This window comes from Uloborus diversus, chromosome 5, assembly GCF_026930045.1.
Source record: "Uloborus diversus isolate 005 chromosome 5, Udiv.v.3.1, whole genome shotgun sequence".
Taxonomy (NCBI): Eukaryota; Metazoa; Arthropoda; class Arachnida; order Araneae; family Uloboridae; genus Uloborus; species Uloborus diversus.
The window spans coordinates 180,686,217-180,706,943 of NC_072735.1; the positions used below are offsets into that span (position 1 = coordinate 180,686,217).

Genomic DNA, 20,727 nt, shown 5'->3' on the forward strand with positions numbered 1-20,727 from the left:
ATTTTTTAGAAATTCAATATAATCCTTTTGAACACAGATATGGAGGATGGATTCGTTAAGGCACAATCTAAATAATCTTTCTCAGGTAACATCAATGATGATATTCGAATATTTCCGAGAAGATGAGAGGTTTAATGTTCTAGAAACGCGAGGAGTTAAATGCGAGGAGATAAGCCTTTTACGTTTCGCCTTCGAAGTCGAATGCACGTCCTTCGGTTTCTCTCCCTATCGGAAGAGCGCATGACGTCACTTCCTATGCCATTTGACGTCACAAGCGCTTGAACTTTAAAAATTAATTTAAAAAAAACTACTTATCGTATCGCAAAATATTTTTTCACCTGGTGATGTTCATACATGTTACTCTATCATATAAAAATAAAATTGAAAAATCGAAAACTTCCCTATTGTTTGAATTTCAATCATATCCGTTTCAATATTTTTTTATCAGTTTCATCGATCTTTGAAGGAACTTCTGGGGGACACTCCTCATCCCCAATTGTTCCCCTTCCTTCAGGAGATTGGCTTTTTGTCTTTAATTTACTTTTTGTCCCTCAGTTATTGTCTTTGTCTGCTCTTTGTTTTCTTGTGTATGTGTTTTTTGCTTTTCAAAATTCGTTAACAGTTGATTATTTTGGCTTCTATTTCAAAATTCAAAACTTCGCCGTTTGTTTCGAAAATTTTCTTCTAAATTCCAGAAGTTTTGTGTCCTTTATAGTTCGCGTAATTTGACACTTTTGGTTTTTTTCCCCCCCACTCACTTGTATCTTCAAAAACCATCGCTTGGCGCAGTATAGCCTATTTATAGGCTCTTCAATAGAACCAACCAAACTACTTTTCGCCGACACGAAATTTCCTATCCTCTTGTTTTCCCTTTTCAATCTTATCTTTCGAGATATTAGAGATTTAAACGACGGGAACTAGGTGAAAAATGAAGAAATGGAACTTTGCGTCGACAAAACAGGCCAGAAAAGTATCTTATTTTTAGGTCATTTGTGTCTTTCACTTCATTTTTCCTCCCTTTTTTTTAACGGTTAATAAAATATCATACTTTCAGACCGGCAAGTAAATATTACGAAAGGTTTAACTATATGCCACTTTAATTCTCTTTTTGGTATTGTGGAGGTGTTGATAAGAAATCAGTGGCAGGGTTTGCCAAGTTTTTTAAACAGAAAAATACTAAACTTCCTCCGATAAAAAGCTACAAAATACTGCGTAGTCTAGTGGAACTAAATAGAACTGAAGGCATCAGTGCTCTGCCAAGTTATGTAACGATCTGTTTTCGTACTACTGTAAAATAATCAAATGTGTATATGAAATACTTTCTAAGAATAAATATTTATCTAATTATTCATTTTAATTTTTAATTTTCGGAAACACAGTGTCATCAAACCGGGGAGAGCAACCCAGTGAAAGGGCGGAAGGAAATTTTGATTTCGGTGAAACAGGGGGATAACCCGATTGATCTCGCGCAGTGCCAATTTTGCTTTTCTAAATTATTTAATTTATTGTTATGTATGGTTAGCTGGATTGGAAATATATGGTAATATGAAAATTAATCCCCATAACCACACTTCATTGCCCAATCCACAATTTCTCAAAAAATTGAAATACTTTGTAATTCATTTTAGCATATCAGAAAGGCTGTTAAAAATAATTTCAATTTTCCCTCTTGATTCTGCTCTTGAAACTAGCTGTGATAGTTTTTACCCCCTTCTCCCTGTTTCGAATGTCATATAGAAAAAATTTTAATTTCATATGTGTTCTTGCGAGCGAAAATTTATCTTAAAATAAAGTCGACAATTTTTTTTTTTATTGAATTTTTAATGCAATATAAGTTCTTGTTCTCTACAAAAATGCTTTCCCCGCTCATTACAAGCTACCCTTTTTTTCTCTCCCAATAGCAGTGCAGCACGAACGCGCGGTCCCGTTCACAACCACGCCGCCGCTCCCGACTGGTCAGCAGTTCGTCCGATGCGTCCGGTCCCTGCTACATCCCGACATCCGGGACCCTGAGGGGCCCCCTGGGCCTGGGGGCCTATTTGTGCGCCCCCCCGCGTCCGCCCCGACTGCCGACCCTACAGCCGCAGCCGAATCGCTTTCCGGAGGACCCGATGAAGAAGGGATCGTCAGGATGGAAGCAGCGCCCAGGCTGCCTGGTAAGAACCTAACAATAACCTTTGTTTTTTTTATTATTTTTTTTAAGGGGTTCCGCGTGCCACAGATGCAGCAAAAGAGGTTACTGCTCCATGACATTTTTTTAGAGGAATTTCATTTTAGAGGAGCAAATCAAAATTCAAAAACTTCGTTTAGATCTTTATTTCGGAAATTTATTTCCAACTTCCAGAAAACTATGTTCTTTATTCTATAACTAGCTGTACCCGACGCGCGTTGCTACGCCAACAAAAAAATACCATCATTATACTGATTTCTCATGACAATCGGTTTGAACGGGGGGGCAGAAGTATGCTACTCTGCAGTGCCACCTGGTGGCGAGTGGCTTCAATGAGCATATTATGCACCTTCTCCGTGGAAAAAATACATATATATATAGCAATTTTCATAATAATCGGTCCAGGTATCCAGTGAAGCCGTGACTATACTCAAATTTTTGTACTCACGACAGTTTGCAAGATCAATCAATCGCTAAAAATATCAAATAGAAAAAGTTTTAAATCCCCCCGTTTGCATGAAAAGCCATAAAACAATAAAGAAAGAATTTATTTGTTCAAACTCAAGAAAAATGGCAACAGCTAACTTCTTATCAATGAGATCTTTCACGCGAATTAATTTCTGCAGTCGATAATTTTTATTCGTATTTATCCAATGGATTGTGACTTAAATTGGAATAAAAAAGGAACTATCGATCGGATTTTTTTCGAACTGGTCTATAAACATTCCCACAACCAAAAATAACAAACGGTGAAAGTTTCAGCCAAATCTGCCGGGTAGTTTGAGTTCATGGATTGACATACAGACAAACATTCATTTATATATATATAGATATACTTTTTGGTATTATTTTTCGGCATACTATTTTTCTGTAAAAAAAACTTTTCACTGTATTATAGCATACATAAAGGTTTTTGCCCTTTCTAAACCTAATAGAAGAACCAAACATCTCACCACGAAGACACTGAAATGGAGAATGTCAGGAAAAGAAGAAATATGTTGCACAGGGTAAGTGCCCACTTACAGCGAAGTCGAAGGGACGAAGAAGACAATTTCGTTATAGCCGTAAATTCGGAATAAAAGGTTAAATAATACACAGCAAAATGTGAAAGACAAATGAAGCTATCCTACGTTACATAAATTTGCGACATATGGCTTTGCTATAAACGGGAGTGTCTGGAGGTGTGTTTTTATTTTTAACATTTCGAAGTGTTCAACATTTCGTTAAAAAAAAAAGTTTTTCCCAAGGTGCTAATTTTTTATTTTAAATATAAAGAGTGGAAAATATGCTTGATTATATTTTTGAGGAAAATTTCCAAATTCCAGTGTGGTGAAATATGCTTTTGGAACAATTACAAATTATACCTGTTTGTAACCCTTGAAATGCGCGTTGCCAATACTCGACATTGGCTATTTATTAGCAATGCTGTTTTTCGACAATTTTAACAATTACAACAAAACTTCCCCACTTCCCTATCCCCCCCCCCCAATTGATAACTAGACCTTCTCGAATTGATGAAGAGACTGACAATTAAAACATAACTAAAATTGCTTTAAACTTTAATGTTAGGAGAAAGGTAAAAGCACGAAAACTGAACAAGATATAAAATTGCAATGGAATCTGCAGCATCGAAACATGTAGCAATGTTGCTTTATAAGACAAAATGTTAGCAAAAACTGATAAATAAAAACACTTGTGGGGGGGGGGGGGAGGAGTACTTTCCTTTTAATGTTTCTTTAGTGTGATCGAACAGAAAACTTTGAATAGATTGCGAAAGCTATTTTTATGGCGATTAAGAGAAAGAATTATAGCACATTTGCTGTATAACTAATTTCAGACACGTTTTAACAGTTGTATTACGAGTTCATTATGTTAAACATGCTTTGTTTTGGTATGCAAAACAAATTTAATTTTTTCGCATTCCACAAGCAACGAAGTTTATTCATATTAAATGTACATTTACGTTAAATGCACATTTAATATGAATAAACTAATGTTGTTATGTTTAATATGCATAAACTAATGTCGTAACCATTCATTTAGAAATAAATGTAATACTTTGTATATCCACGTTATTAAGGGAAAAAATATTGAACCGCAATAATGTGAAGCAGAACCACCAACAATTTAATGAGATACTTAAAATTGAAAAAAAAAAAAAATAATAATAATAAATAAATAAACTGTCCAGAGTATGTTAAGTCATCCATGGTAAATGCGACCCACAATTTCTCCATTTTTAACTGCTTTATTCATATTTTGATACCGGTATTGGATCTAGTGACATAAAACTTCTTTAAAAACTGTATACAATCGTCAAAAGTAAAGAAATACTTTTGGAAGTCATTTGAAATGAATTATCAACCGGTTGAAAGTTAACCTGCTATTAGAGTAACACAAAAGTATACCAGAAATGTAATGTAAAACTAAATATTTGAAGCGAAGTACTATCGTTGTGCAAATTTGAACCAAAAACACAAAATTCTAAGACTTGAAAAACTTCCCGTTTTTATTTCATAGCATCACAATTTTTTTATCATCTTAATGTATAAAAATCAAAGTCCTGATATATATATATATATATATATATATATATATATATACACTGTAAAAAATATCTGTTCGACCTTTAACCATAATACGGTTCAAACTGAAAGTCCACTGTTGATGTAACCATAGTTTGGTTCAACTGTGTGTTCACATCAACCACCGCGTGTCACGTTTAGGTTCGAATCAAAACATAAAGCACCAAAATTAGGTGCTTTCATCGTCAGCCCAATCAGAGCTTCTGTTCAACCAACGAAGTGAAATGAAGTTACTTACTGTCGGCCATGTTTATTTACCTTCCGGGGCGCAGCGGTAAGTACGAAGTTACAATCCTTAGTTTTGTATTGTTCTGATGCAGTTAATGCTGCTCATGATTACTTTTAGTTTTCACATTTAAAATATAAGAAACGCAAATAATTTAGACTATAAAATTTTTGCATACCCATGGTAATATCGACTTAAATAATGCATTTTGAAGTTCGCGTAGGCTTAGCTGTATATTTAGAGATATATTTAGAGCTTATAGTAAATGTTCCAATTTGTGAACTAATGATTTTAAAAGAGGTTTTTGATGATCAACTTAAGTACATGAAATACAACTTGTTCAATATTCCATGTTTACTTTTAATGAAGATTGAGGGTTTTTGGTTTGAAAATAAGTCTTAAGCTGAGCTTGGGTGGGGAGCGAAGGGGGACTCTTCTAGCGAAAAGATGACGGTAGTTTTGCTAGCATTAATCTGTATTCTCCATCTATTGAACCATTTGTTGATTTTGAACTTCTGTTTTTAGAGTGCTAATTGGGCGACAAACGATTGGCCATAATTTTTTGAGATGAAACATGTATCATCGGCATACTGAGCTATTAGAATCGGTGGCGTATATATGTTTTTATTTTAGAGGGGGCCCAAAACCAAGATCAGCTCCTCCTCCCCCTTTCCCCTTTTTGCAATTTCCATTTTTCTTGGGGGGGGGGGGGGCAACAATGCCATGATCTTTTCATTCTTTTCGAAGTGGGGCAAGGACTTCACACTGTCACCCAGTGGCGCAACCAAAAAAAAAAAAGGAGTGCACTATTAAAAAAAACTCTTGGGCGGGGGGGGGGGAATTAGTCCAAAATATTGTAGTGCAAAGAACGCAGGTTTAGACAGATTCTGGTAATGCTACGGTGAGGGAAAATTCGGGGGCTTTCTGCGAAAATTTTTAGAAATTAAAATTTTAAAAATGCTATTATGAACTATTCGTTGACACTAGGGTAATGAAAGGAACGAGACTTCTTTAAATTGCTTGCCCAATTCAATTCTTTAAAAAAAAAAAAAGAGAGAGAAATCCATCACCCCTCTGTTCAATTTTTCGAAATTGAAGTTTAATAAACGCAGTTTCGGACTAACTTTGATGATGTTATGGATAGTGCGGTTTTGGTTTTCGGCCCAAAAACAAATTTGAAATTGAAGTCTTAAAAAACGAAGTCGAAGTTTTTAAGAGATATTCAGTGATACTAGGTGGTGGGATTTAAACCCTCTCCACTTTTCAAAATTGTAGGTTTTTCATTTTCAGATTTCATACGAGAGCAGTCGGAGCGTCGTCCAATTTTTTTTCATAATTGAAGTTGTGAAAAACGTGATTGCGGACCATATTTGGAAACGTTAGCGGTTTTGATAACGTTAGCATGATTACCTAATGAATAGTCAGCAACTTTTGAAATTTTTTATTTTAATGTTCTTTTCAAAAGCAATTCTGATTTTTCCACAACATTAGGTAATTTTTGGAAAGGAAGAGAGAATCCTCTCCTGAAAGATAAAACTCAATTTCAGGTTATCTTTGGAGATTTTTCGAAGTAATTAGAGGTTAGGGATTTTCCTCCAAAGTTTTTCAAAATTAAAATCCTATAAACTACTACCTATTGTAACTCACTAGGTTTGGTTTCAAAGATTAATTTCGTGTTAGTCAAATTAGTGTTTAGCTCAGGGTTAACCCACCGGATCCTGAGCTAAACACTAATTTGACTAACACGAAAGGTGGGTTGTCAGTTAGGTTAGCTAGTAGTTTATAGCAGGCACAGACTTCAAATGGTGAATAAAAATTAAGATATTGTATATAATTAGTTAGGCATTAAATACTTTGTCGCATAATATTTAAAATCAGTGTTTATTTTACAATTGGTTGTTTAGTTTGGGGTAATTCTTGTATTGGAATTGTAAAATAAATTTGATTTATTGGTTTGGGTAGGAAATCGTATGTAAATATGACCAATTACTTTTGCTTTTTTTAAATTATTTAAAAATAAAGGGTTGTTACCTTAGTGAAAGGATGTTGATCCAGGGACCTTCCTCCAGAAATGTTTGGAAATTGATGGTCGAAAAGCGCCTGAATAAATGCATTTTTAGGACATCAATTTCCATTATTACTCCAATCGAACTACTAAAACTTATTTTCAATTTCTTGCAGGGGATGAGAGTTAAGGAGAGAAAAATTTTGAAGACCGTTCTTTTCAGACTGACTAGGGAAAAAGAAGGGGGGGGGGTGGAAAGAAAGAGAGGGGAACTTAAGTTGCAAAGCAATAAACTGCATCTGTGAAATATTTTTAATTTAAAGATTTCTTTTTGAAAGAATCGAATTTTCCCCCAACATTATTTGCTTTTCTTTTTGTTAAAATAACTTCGCTTTCCCAAGACGCGTTCTTTTCTTGAGTAAGGGTTTCGGAACCCCTGACTCCTTCTGAACACCACGCCATCGCCTGGTGCCTTCTAACGCAGGATTCCCAAACTTTAACGATTTGCAGCACCTTTTGAAGAATTAGAATTTTCTCGCGGCATCCTACTCTAGTTTTATGTACATATTATTATTACCATGGACACTTTGCCACGCCTCTCACCTCCTCCTGCGGCACCCAGTGATCTGGGCAGTCATTCCAAGCTCGTCAGCTTGCGAGATCGAGATTCTCGCTCATGTGATCGGTTGTGACGTAGGCAGGTCGCAAAGTAGCATTCTAATCTACTCGAACCTAGCCGCAAGATAAGTTCAGATTAAAACTTATTTTCAAACGAAAAACCCTCAATCTTCATTAAAAGTAAACATGGAATATCGAACAAGTTGTATTTCATGTACTTAAGTTGATCATCAAAAACCTCTTTTAAAATCATTAGTTCACAAATTGGAACATTTACTATAAGCTCTAAATATAATACAGCTAAGCCTACGCGAACCTCAAAATGCATTATTTAAGTCAATATTACCATGGGTATGCAAAAATTTTATAGTCTACATTATTTGCATTTGTTATAAAGGGTGTCCCAAAATTAATGCAAGATTTGAATTTGCCACCAATTTTGCAATAAATTGTGGGCAATCTTGAAAAAAGAACAATTTGGCAGCTGAGGGTCTAGGGTTATTACAAATGGAGCGTTTTCGATTCTGTAATGCGTTTTCATTATCGAACAATTGTTTGAAAAATAATGAAAGTTTGGGCGGGTCAAGCAGTTTACTGTTATTGGCGCTCGATATCGCAATTAGGTAATGTGCAGGTGGTTGTGGGATTGCTGACATAGACGTTTGACTTCAAATAACCCCATAGGGAGAAATCTAATGATGTAAAATCACACGATCTAGGGTATAATTCATATCACCGAAACGAGAGAGTACACGAACAAGAAATTCCTCATGCAGTGATTGAATTGTTTCGCTGGCTGTATAATAGCATAATACTCCATTTTTACTAACCCTAAACTCCCAGCTGTCAAACTGTTCTTTTTCCATGGCTGCCAACAATTCACAGCAAAAATTGTGGCAAATTCAAATCTTGCGTTAATTTTGGGACACCCTTTATTTTAAATGTGAAAACCAAAAGTAATCATGAGCAGCATTAACTGCATCAAAATAATACAAAACTAAGAATTGTAACTTCGTACTTAGCGCTTCGCCCCTGTAAGTAAATAAACATGGCCGACCGTGATTTACAGTAGAAGACCGTTATAACACACACCTTGGGACCAGAGCTTTTGCGTTATACAGATTTTTGCGTTATATAGATCATTTCACAAATTTTGAAACTAATATTCAGAATATATCATATATTAGCACTTCAGAATGAGTATTAAAGCACCAATATCACAATTAGTTATTCACAAAATAAATATGTTTCACAATCAAAAGAAAGTGCATCATCCTGCACTTCTGTTTGGTTCATGGTTTGCATAAAAACTGCATTTTCAAGAGCCATCTGGTATTTTCTATTTACTGTAAGTACTAATTTTCTCTTAAAAGCTTTGAATTAAGATGGAAAGATGAGAAACTATTTCAAAATTTGATTTTCCTTACAATTTTAGTGCTTGCAAAGCAAAACAGAGGGATTTTTTAAACTTCAAAACATATTGTTTACAAAGTTGTGCATTTTATAGAGGAATTGCGTTATATAGGTCGGCGTTTATAACGGTCTTCTACTGTATTTAGGAATAAACAATGTGGCAAAAAATGGTACAATCCAGCAAATTGTACAAAATTATTACTTATGCTTAATTAAAAACGTATTACTTTAAAAACCGGTAAATTAGCCACTTTTGTTGAATTTTTAAATATCATGGCTTTTAGGTTTTATTTTGATGCGGTTTTCAATTGCACTTTTATGAAATTTTTTTGGATTGTCATGCCTTTTACGAAATTCTTTGGGATTTCCTGCTTTTTGCTCTCTGACCACTCTCTTCCCTGATGTTAAATGAAAACATTTTGAAAGTTAGATATTTTTTGTTGGAATTCTTTTAGCGTCAACCAATGCAATGAAATTTCCAGTAACTTTTTGCTGTTTAATAAGTAAATTTTTTTCGACTGGTTAAATTAGTAAAATTTTCTTTTTCCTTTTTACGTTACAGAAGTTTTGTGTACATCAAACTCAATTTCAATACATTTTGTATCAGCATTTCATATACACTTTGTCCAGGGTTGTGTCCAAGGGGAGGGTTTTGGGGGTTTAAACCCCTCCCATTGGGGAAAATATAATAAAAAAAACCAAAGAAAAGTACATATTTTTGACTTAAAATTAACTTTAAGGTTAAAGTTTGTGTACAGCAACTGAAAATAAGTCGTCAAAAATGCTACTACTCCAGATGCCCCCCCCCCCCTTCGCTGTGCCAATAAAATTACGGAGCATCTCTAATTTTGTGTTCAGATCTTCAGTTTTGCTAAATTTCCAGAAAATGCCCCAAATACCTAACATCATTTAAAATTGCATCCAAAAATCGCTTAAACGTGGTTTTGGATTTGTTTCAGTTTTTAAAGGTCCTAAGGTTACCAAATATCGTCACCTCAGAATAGTGATGTAAAATACCTGGGTATTTATTTTTAGGGGTAAATACCCAGGGTATATACCCGGGTAAATACCTAAAGTGGGTATTTACCTGGGTATTTATTTCAAAAATTTATATTCAACTAAAATACTTTTCTCTGTGTATTCCACTACGAATATATACAGGGTCTATTTCAAAAGTAACGCAATTTTTTTTAAAAGTAATTTATTGAACAGATTTGCACAAACATTTAAAATTCTTCAAAGTAATGTCCTTCGGCTTCTGCCATGACTGGTAAGTGCCCTGAAAGGCATTTTTGGGGAATTCCCCATAAGGTCTTCTTCATAGCTGATTGGATCTCTTCTAGGGATGAAAAATGGGTTCATTTCAGGCCTACCTTAATCCGAGGAGGTTGTCAGACTGTAGGGGGCTGGGACAGCATTTTCACTTGGGGTTTGGACAAATACTCGTGGACTCGCAGCTCATTATGGCACGGTGCTTCGGCACAAACTTGCCTCACACTTTTCTCATCACTAAATGTTGAGTAATGCGAAACACAGCAGTAGACGACATGTTCAGTTCATTTGCAACCATCTTGATAGTCAATCGAGGGTCAAAGTCTAACAATTGAGGAACACAAGCCACATTGTTGTCGGTTTTGCTGGTTTGACAGTCGCCTAGAGCGTTGTTCATCTTGAACCCTCCGCCCTCTTTAGAGGTCTTTAACCACCTCGAAACTTATGAATAGGACAGAGAAGAGTTCCCGTAAGCCTCACCATGGGCGCCCATATAGGGTGCTGTTTAATAGGTAAATTTTTATCGACTGGTAAAATTTGTAAAATTTTGTTTTTTCAATTAATGTTTGAAAAGTTTTTTGTATATCGAACTCAATTTCAATAAATTTTGTATCAGCATTTTCATATAGACTTTGTCATAACTGTGTTACATTTTATTGATTTGAATTTGTATTGGTTGAAATGTTCCACCCTTAGAATTCGTTGCAGTTGGATAAAATTGACATGACATGCATGTTAAATGAAAAAAAAATTGCAAGATAGATATTTTTTACTAGGATTATTTTACCATTAACCAGTGAAATGAAATTCCAATAACTTTTTGCTGATTAATAGTTAAATTTTTTTTTACTGGTTAAATTAGTAAAATTTTGTTTTTCCAATTTATGTTTGAGGAGTTTCGTGTGTATCAAACTCAATTTCAACTCATTTTTTCAGCATTTTATATACACTTTGTCGTAACTCGGTTACATTTTATTGGTTTGAATTTGTATTGTACTAACATGCATGCTATGAAAATTTTTTGATGAATGAAAAATTTAATGAAAGACAACTTTAATTGTGTTATTGTATTAGGATGTTCAATTGAAACCTGGTCAGTGCGTCCAACTTTGCATTAGACGTTTATGGCTCCATGTAGCTGTGTGTGTGGGTGACCCCATGTATAGTTAGAGAGTGATGCAAGCACAAAGTTTGACTTTACATAGTGACTATGTCTACATGAGGAAGGGAAGGTTGTCATTTAACTTATCGTTCACAACAGAACAGGCAAGTTCACAGGAAAATTCAACTCAAACACGGTCAGTGTGTCTAACTTTGCATTAGACATAAGACTTTGCAGTAGACGTTGCCCCTTACATCTAATGCCCAAGTTAGACGCATTGACCGGGTTTCAGTTGAATGTCCCTGCGAACTCGCCTGTTCTGTTGTGGACGAAAAGTTGAGTGTCAACCTTCTCTTAGTCGTACAGCCACACTGTCGCTATGTAAAGTCAAACTTTGTGCTTGCATCAGTCTCTCTACCAATACACGGAATCACCACACATGCAGCTACATGGATCCCCTTACGTGTTTTGCAAAGTTAGACACACTGATTGGGTTTCATTTGACGGCCCCTAATACAATAATTCAGGAAAAAGAATAAGTAGAGTTTGAAATTAGATATTTTTCTTGATGTACCTCATAAACATTACTGAAAATTTTTTATTAATTAAAAAATAATTCTTAATTAAAAACTAAAACAAACAATACTAATAGGAAAAAAAGTATGGATCATCCAACTACTGGTAATTTTCTGGATGAAAAAGAAAAGTACAGTTGGCTCTCTGTTTAACGACACTCTATTTAACGACTTTCTCTATTCAACAACCGCTTTTCACCTTCCCAGATGGTCCACTGTAGTGTTAAAAGCATTCTATTTAAGGACAATTTTTTGTGGTCCCTTGAAAGTCGTTAAACAGAGAACCAACTGATACCAAAGACAGAAGCTGGAAAATTCACTATTAGAATTTAGACATTATTTAAACATGCTTTATGTAAATTAAAAAGATTTATCAAATTTGATGAAAAATGCAATTTATTGGTAGAACTATGCTAATCTTGCTATTTTTTAAAGCTAACTACAGTAAAGAGTAAATTAAGAACTTTTTTCCTTTGGAGCAAGTCTTGCAATTTTTCTTTTGTTAGGGGATAAGACAACTAATAAATTGTTTTTCAAAAAAGCAGAATATTTTATTATGTAAATTACTTTTAATGCAACACTATTAATATAAATAATTGAAAGAGACAGCTGTTGTAAATTATATTTCGAAACATATAGAAGGTTTTTATGACGTCAGATAAGTTATAATTTACTGCTGTGTGATGGCGTAAAGTGAAAAATAAATGTACGCCCCCATAAAAACATCTAGTGCTGGATATCCTGTAAAAATCAATATCCTGCATTCCTAAAGGAAAATAAGTAGCAGAGTTCTGTAATTATCAATATTTTATGTTCTTGCCACTGTATGCATAGTATCTCAACTAATAACTGACTGGAAATTTTAACATAATAAAAATTAGGTATCTTCTAAAAACAGCATATCAGTTAAAAATTTTGGCTCCTTAAGTCAGAAATTATAAAACCTTTGAGAACAATAAATTGTAACCTATTTTAAGAACTGTAGTACCTTATTGGTATTAATTTCTTTTTTACTTTATTAATGCATTTTGATTGTCAAAATGGTTCGAAATGTAGTTAACTTTTTTTCAGATTACAATTAGATTGATGTTAAGGAAAAAAATATAAAGATAAAAAATGAATGTCAATTAGGAATACAGTAAAACCTGTAAAGTTGACCACTTGTCTAAGTTGACCACTTTTGTCAGGAACGGAATTAGTCCTATCTTATATAATGAAGGAAAACCTCTCTATCTTGACCACTAATATACACCAGCTTTGGTTTGGAGAAATGTAAAAAACTAGGGATGCACCGGATATCCGGTATCCGGCTGATTTTTTAACTATCCGGAACTATGAGGTATCCGATCCGTCAAACCACTCCGGATCCGGATATCCGACAGTTTTTTGCAGGATATCGGGCAGTTATCCGGTAAAAATGTGAGAGATATCCGTCGGGTATCCGAATCCGGCAGGTAAGGGGGCATCTGATATCCGGTATCCGGCAAAATCACTATCTGGTGCATCCCTAAACAAAACCCTTTGTAAGTTGACCAACAAGCAAAAGCATTAAATTGTACTACAGGTTTCATCAGTTATGCCTCAAATAAATAACCAGACATTTTAGAAAATCCTATGAATATTTATGTTTCCATCGAAAAACATTGGCCTGATGTTATGTCCCAGAAAATGCGCCAAACTTCAATAAGGAGTTATTTTGTTGAAAAGTAGATTATTACCATGGTTACAAATGTTCAAGAAAAAATCAAATGAAGAATTTGAGTAACTTTCGACTTATGAATTTTTAGGAATTGTTAATATCAAGTAAGTTGTTTTTCATCAGTAACGACACTTTTTTTTTGATTGATTCACAGAAATTTTAAATTTGTATGATACTTTACGAGTCATTCTGGTAAATAATCTCTAAAAATATTTAAACAACATTTTTTTTCTTATTGTTTTAAAGTAATGTTAAACAATGAAAGTGAGTTTAAAGTATTCCAATTAGTTAAAATGAATGCATGAGACAAGAAATGACAAAAAAAAAAGAAAAAAATTGCTTACTTCCCTCTATAAGTTGACAACCTGTCTAGTTGATCATCAAAGTGCAAGTGGTCAACTTACACAGGTTTTACTGTAATTGCAATAGCAATATTTTCTCTTTTTTCCCTCCCAGCTATGCAACTCTTAAAATATCAAGAAATGTATAAAAAGGATAATTTCTTATTTTAAATAATGTATTTTTTTTAAATTAAGTTTTTAATTAGGAATTGTCACATACGTACGTTAAAAATCTTTTTAATCTATCTTTATTTATTCCAATTGCTCATTTTTTTAATGCAGTTAATGGTTTTAGCAAAAATCACAAAAAATAAATAAATAGTTGTTTAATATCTGCCTGCATAGCAAATTCTACCTTTTGCGTTAATGTTATAACACTAAAGAGTATGATAAACCTGTGGTCATTTTGACGATGAAAGATGCTAATTTTAAGTACTCTATTCTTGAGAACAATATAAAATTTTGACTGAAAATATTATAAAGGGTTCTCGAGTACATCTAATATTAACTTTTCTAAAGAAAATCGAAAAAAAGGGAAGTTTTTAAAATCCTCACAAAATTACTTATTTTCCACGAAAACAAAATATAAATCAAGTAAAGCAAATGGCTAAATTTAACACCTAAATGAGGAAATCAGAATATTGTTAGCGGTTCAACCACGTACCAACAAATGAAAGTCGGAAAACGCTAGTTATGGTTCAACTTCATCCCAGCAATGCAAGAAACGAAAACCCGAGTTATGGTTCAATTTCACTCCAAGAATGCGACGAACGAAAACGTGAGTTATGGTTCTACTCCGCTCCAGTTGTAGGGGAAAAGGAGAACACGATACATGGTTCAGATTAACTCCTATGGTTGGAGAAAGATGGAATGACGAATATGGTTCAACTACGCACGAAACTTGGGAGTGATATAAAACACCCTGTTTTGGTTCAATCGTGCACTGAATATAGGTTGCAGCAAATTTGCTCCTTTCTTTGGTGCAACGGTGGACGTAATTTTTAACAGTGTATATTATCAACGCACAGCCAATACCGCTGAAGCCTCAGACTTGAAATTTGGCAGGCATGTCCACATGATTACGAAAGTATCCACTAAGAAAGGATTTTTCGAAATATCAATTAGTTCAGGAGAAATTAATTAAAACCCCTTAATTTCTGTGAAATTTAAACTTGCCATTGAAATTTAAATTTCTTATTTTCGGAGGCTTTCCTCCATTCAAGTCATTATTCAGTACTTCATCTCAACTTTTGGTCGATAGCGAATTTTAAATTTGATATTGTTTTTGTTTCTCACGTAATTCTTTCAGGCTTTTCTCAAGTCAAATTATAATGTTTGTCTTTTACTTTCATTTTTTTCAAAACTAGAAACGAAGTTTTTAAGAACATCATCACAGGCGGACTATCCTTTTGAATTTAGAAAGAGTGCAGTTTCCTGTAAAAGTTTGCTTTGCTATAACCGTTAATAAGTCACAAGGTCAGACATTAAAAGTAGCAGGGATCGATTTAAGAGAAAACTTTTTTTCAACACGGCCAATTTTATGTAGCTTGTTCCAAAGTCAGTTCATCAAGCAGCTTAATAATTTTTGCACCAGAAAAAAAAAATAAAAATGTTGTATACAAAGAAGTTCTTGCTTAAACATATGTATAACAATAAAATGTGGATGGCCTGTGTTTGCAAAGATAATCAATACTTTAAAAGGATCGTTAATAACAGTTAAAGATCAGTTAAGGACAAGGGCATATATATAAAGAGTCCAGGGGTTCCGGGATCCTCCCAAAATTAGAAAAAATTATAGATAATAAGTAATTATTATAGGGGGATTTTTGAAACTAGGTGCACCAAGCACTGTTAACCCCTGCTAATTCCATTACCCGAGCAATGCCGGGTACGGGAATGCTAGTTTACTATATTGCTTCAACTATTACAATGTAGTACGAGAGATTTCAAAAACGAGTTCGCATTCAACAGTAGATTTCAAACAGCAACTTTAAAGTAATTGGATGATAGAACTAGTTATATACGCTAGTACAGTGTCACCATTTTTTTCTATTTGAAATAAATGATGGAAAAGCGATTATGTAATCCTGCTATTAGAGCAGGGTCGTGCATAGAAATTTTGGGGCTCATCACAAATGACTTTTACTGGCTCCTCTCCATATTGTTTATCCCTACGTCTCTACAAATATTTCACCCCTCATTTTAAAAATCTCGGGCCCCCTTCAGATTCGGGCCCGGGGCAGCAAGTGTCCCTTCTCCTCCCTTACGCCCCCCGTGTACGCTTCTACATTAGGGTGCCGCACTGTGCCTTCTGGAGTTTAAAGCAAGTACTCAAGTGGCACAAAGTAAAAGTTAGCCCACATGATAGAAAGTTACCCTAAGTGGTTATATACGATATGCAACTAGATAATTTTTTGCATTACATTTTAAAACATATATATATATATGTAGGACGGGAGATAGATACCTTTTATAGTATTATGGACATTTGTACTGAAACACATATCGGCAAACACTATATTTGAATTAAGTTTTAAATTGAAGGGTGGGGGGACTGTAAAACACTTGTTCTTCGATAAATATTACTTAGGTTTGAACTGATTTCAACAGAAAACTAGTATGTTGTGGCCACACACACACACACCACGAAACTTTCTTCTATTCGCAACTCCAACGAACTATAGGGGGCACTGAAGTCACTGTCTAATGGCGGAATTGAAAACTAAAACATGGTAACGAAGAAAATGCTAAAAGTGTTGTGATTTTTGTTCGCTTTATTCTTTTTAAATTAATTTTCAAAGTCTTGTGGATATTCTGGCCCACGTAGAAAGAAATGAGAATTCAAGAAGCATTACTAAACGTCAAAGATTAATGCAAACTACGTAGTTCGTAGTTCTAAGCAGCTATTTCCACGATGTTGAATTCGATATTTATCAATTCTTGATAAAACTAAATAATAATTGTGGCCTGACAAGAATAACAATTAATGCTAGAAAATTCAATGTGACATTACAAATTGTTATCGAAAGAAGATGATACTTTTTTGCCTTGCTTGGCTAGCGCTTTTTTTTTTTCCATTTGTAGCTGAGTTATTTCTCTCGAATTCCCGAATCGGTTCATTTAAAAATTTTCTGTTTCGATTTTTCTAATTTCTGAGTTACGATTTAATTGTGTCATGTTATGCAAATCATCAACAAAATTCTCACGGATATATGGTGGTAGTTTTCTTTTCAGTTGATTGACCATTATTTCCTTTCACTTATCGAATTCTGTAATCTTACTACCATTTTATTCCACTCATGATAAAAATTAAAAATGGTTTAACTAAAAACGCAAAATCTCGCCAAGGCTACTTTGCTCGCACTATAACCCTAAACAAATTTGGCGAAACCTTTCAGCTGAGAATAAAAGGAATAAAGTAAATTATTTCTCGGTTATTCATTTTGTTCTACGATAATATATTCAAGAAAATATTTTGCATACTGTCCATTCCAACTAAATGCTGCTGTAAACATGGTAAGTTTAATTAATTTAAGATTAAAAAAAACCCCATATTCTTACAAATTCTTACAAAACAATAAAATTTTTTACCTTGTATAACGTTATCCAAGTTTGTTAATCCAGAATTTTCGCTTTCACCAATTATTAAGGAAATAATGAAAACTAACATTATTTTGAGAAGCTCGAGAATACTACTAAGGGACGAATTAATTTCTGTAGCTGAAAGCAAACTAAGACACATCGATTGCGTTAATAAATACTCAGAACAAACTGTCTGTGTTTACGTCAACAGACACACGTGGAACGCAGCGTGGCAATGTTTTATTTTCATTTGCAGTTTTGTTAATCACCGCAAGGTAGCGTATTGGAGCGCTGGAGTTCCGAATATCTTTCTTGTGAATTCTGATCCCTCCCTATGCTTGAAGAGAATGCAATACTCCCAGCAAAAAAAAAATATGCACACAAAAACTTGGCGACCGTCCGAATTCCTGAATTCCGGCAAAAACAAAGAGAAGAACGACTTGAAAGTTATTTTAAAAGCCTTGCTTGAATTAATTGGATGTTTTATTTGTTAACAAACATAAGATGGCAATAGTTAAAAATTTTATATCCTTGCGATAACATTTCCGATTATTTCCGAAAAATTAAAATCACGTGAAATAAGCAGACGACAGTTTACAATTTATCTTTCTTATTGTCGCATTTATAAAACTATTTTTATTTACACAAAAAAAAAAATCAGCCCCCCATGGAGCGATTGGCGCCAAAATTGAAACAACGCCTATTTACAAATAGATTCATATTTATTCGAAATTTCATCCAGAACGTAGCATTACTTCTTGAGATATGGCACTCACAATGAAAAAAAAAAAAGAACATTCGATTGCACCACCCTCTTTTCAGCTTTTGACACCAAAATAAAATCAGTTATTATACCCTCTAGGGGCTACTTGTCGATAAATTTTTGTTTGATTCCGTTCATTATTTCTTGAAATACAGCAGTCACAATTGTCAACAAAAAATGTTCTACAGTTCAACCCCCGTTTGAGCTATTGACACCAAAATTGAATCAGCACCTGTACCTCTTAGGGGCAACATATGAACCAAATTTTGTTTGATTCCGCCAGTTACTTGCTGGGGAATAGCAGGCACTTATAACTCAAAAAACACCCCCCTTGAAGGAATTCGCGCCAAAACCCAATGGGCACAAGTTCACATAGCGGCACATATGTGTACCAAATTTCGTTCGATTTCATGCGGTAGTTTTTGCTGTAGAGCGGCCATAAAAAAAACTGGTCACACACAGACGTGACACACACACACGGACGGACACATACACACATACACACACAGACAGACATTTTCCAAAAATGGTTGAAATGGACTCAGCACACCTCAAAACGTTCGAATCCTTCGAAATTCGAAAATCTGCACGAATCCAATACTTTCTTTTATATATTAGATATAGACGAAAGTAAAAAGAACTTAAGTTAACCTACTACGTTACCATTTCGTTTATTTATTTTTATTCTCAAATGTACAATCCTAAGTATCAATGCCTAAGTACCATTTTTTTTCCAAAAGAATGTTTGTATGCTAAGGCACTGCCCATTTATGATATCAGAATGTTTTTACAACGCAGTTAAACACTTCCCAGCCCCTCCTTTTTCAAAGTTACACACTTCACCATGCCCCCCCCCCCCCCAACTCCTATTGCCGTATGTTACGCTATATTACACAAACATAATAACAAAAGAAAAAGTTTTTTTCAGTCAAAATGTGCGATGTCACACTTCTTTTGTTACACACTCCCTTGTCACAAACTGTTTCAATTTCACGAACCCTTCACACCCTCAAAGCGTGACATCATTTATAGAAAACTCTTATATAGAAATTTTTAATAATTTTAGCTACAACCGCATTTTGAAGATAACCCTATTTTTAGTCTGCCTTTTTTTTTCATTTTTTAGTACTTTTATATCCAATAATGAATTAAAATGCCTTCAATTACATGAAAATAGTTATGAACAATCATACAATTGGTACTCGTATATTAATAATCTTTTAGTATATGGTTTATCACATAGCAGTTTTTATGAGACAATATTTTTGAGTAACCATAGTTCTCCTCTGAGTCACATAGCAGTCTTTTTATACGAAAATTTGGTTAGTAAACTAGTCAAAATGTCGAAATCCCCCAAAAAGTGCGCATAGTATAGACGTTGGTTTCACAATATCAATAAATCAGATGAAATATTTTATTTTGTTTTGCTTTTACGACGAAATCTACATTCTAAGTATATTCTACAATTGAGTCAACGTATAACACATCCGCTCTTTTCTATCTATTTAAAAATCAATTAAAAGTTACATCGTCCTTTCATATGCACGTAAAATACACTTAACGTCTAGTCTTTATCTTTACTAATAATAAAGCTGAAAGTCTCTCTGTCTGGATGTCTAGATGTCTGGATGTCTGTGACGCGCATAGCGCCTAGACTGTTCGGCCGATTTTCATGAAATTTGGCACAAAGTTAGTTTGTAGCATGGGGTGTGCACCTTGAAGCGATTTTTCGAAAATTCGATGTGGTTCTTTTTTTATTCCAATTTTAAGAAAAAAACTATCATAAATTACGAAATTATCATAACGTGGAACCGTAACATGGGCACAAGCCAATTGGCGAGATACGAAATTATCATAACGTGGAACTGTAACGTCGGTACAAGCCAATTGGCGAGAAAATTCACCATACATTATTTGTAAATACACTGTAAAAAAAATCTGTAAAATTTACGGAAAAAAACTGTCAGCCAGGACGCCAGTTTTCTTCCGATTATTTTACAGAAATCTTCCGTATTTTTATTATTTATTCAAGCTGATTTATTATTTTATGAAGATTAAAAAATGAAACTATACTTTCATGAATCCATTTCAATATTTACTATACTACTACGAAATACATGTATACAAAGGTAAATTTCCGAATATGCCTCTGTAACAGATGACAAAAAAAACATAATAATAAAATATTGATTAGGATGCAATGAAATGGAAGTTGCAAAAGATTTAAGGCTTACTCGCTTTAAATAAATATAAGATCAAAAACTCGAGCACGAGAACCAAAATACAAACACGCGGGCGAAATTCGAAGATTCGAAGAAAAACAATGTATAACCGGTTACAGATTCAAAAAAACAGAGAAATCCTGTATTTTATTAC

General features: G+C 34.1%; 1 protein-coding gene across 1 annotated transcript in view; it reads left to right on the forward strand.

Annotated features, from left to right (window-relative positions):
• LOC129223319 (nuclear receptor subfamily 2 group E member 1-like) overlaps positions 1 to 20,727 on the forward strand; it is an 80,870-nt gene that overhangs the window by 42,010 nt on the left and 18,133 nt on the right. The window contains exon 2 of the mRNA XM_054857886.1: positions 1,902 to 2,156. Within this exon, the coding sequence (XP_054713861.1) occupies positions 1,902 to 2,156 (255 nt within the window). The remainder of the gene's footprint in view (positions 1 to 1,901; positions 2,157 to 20,727) is intronic.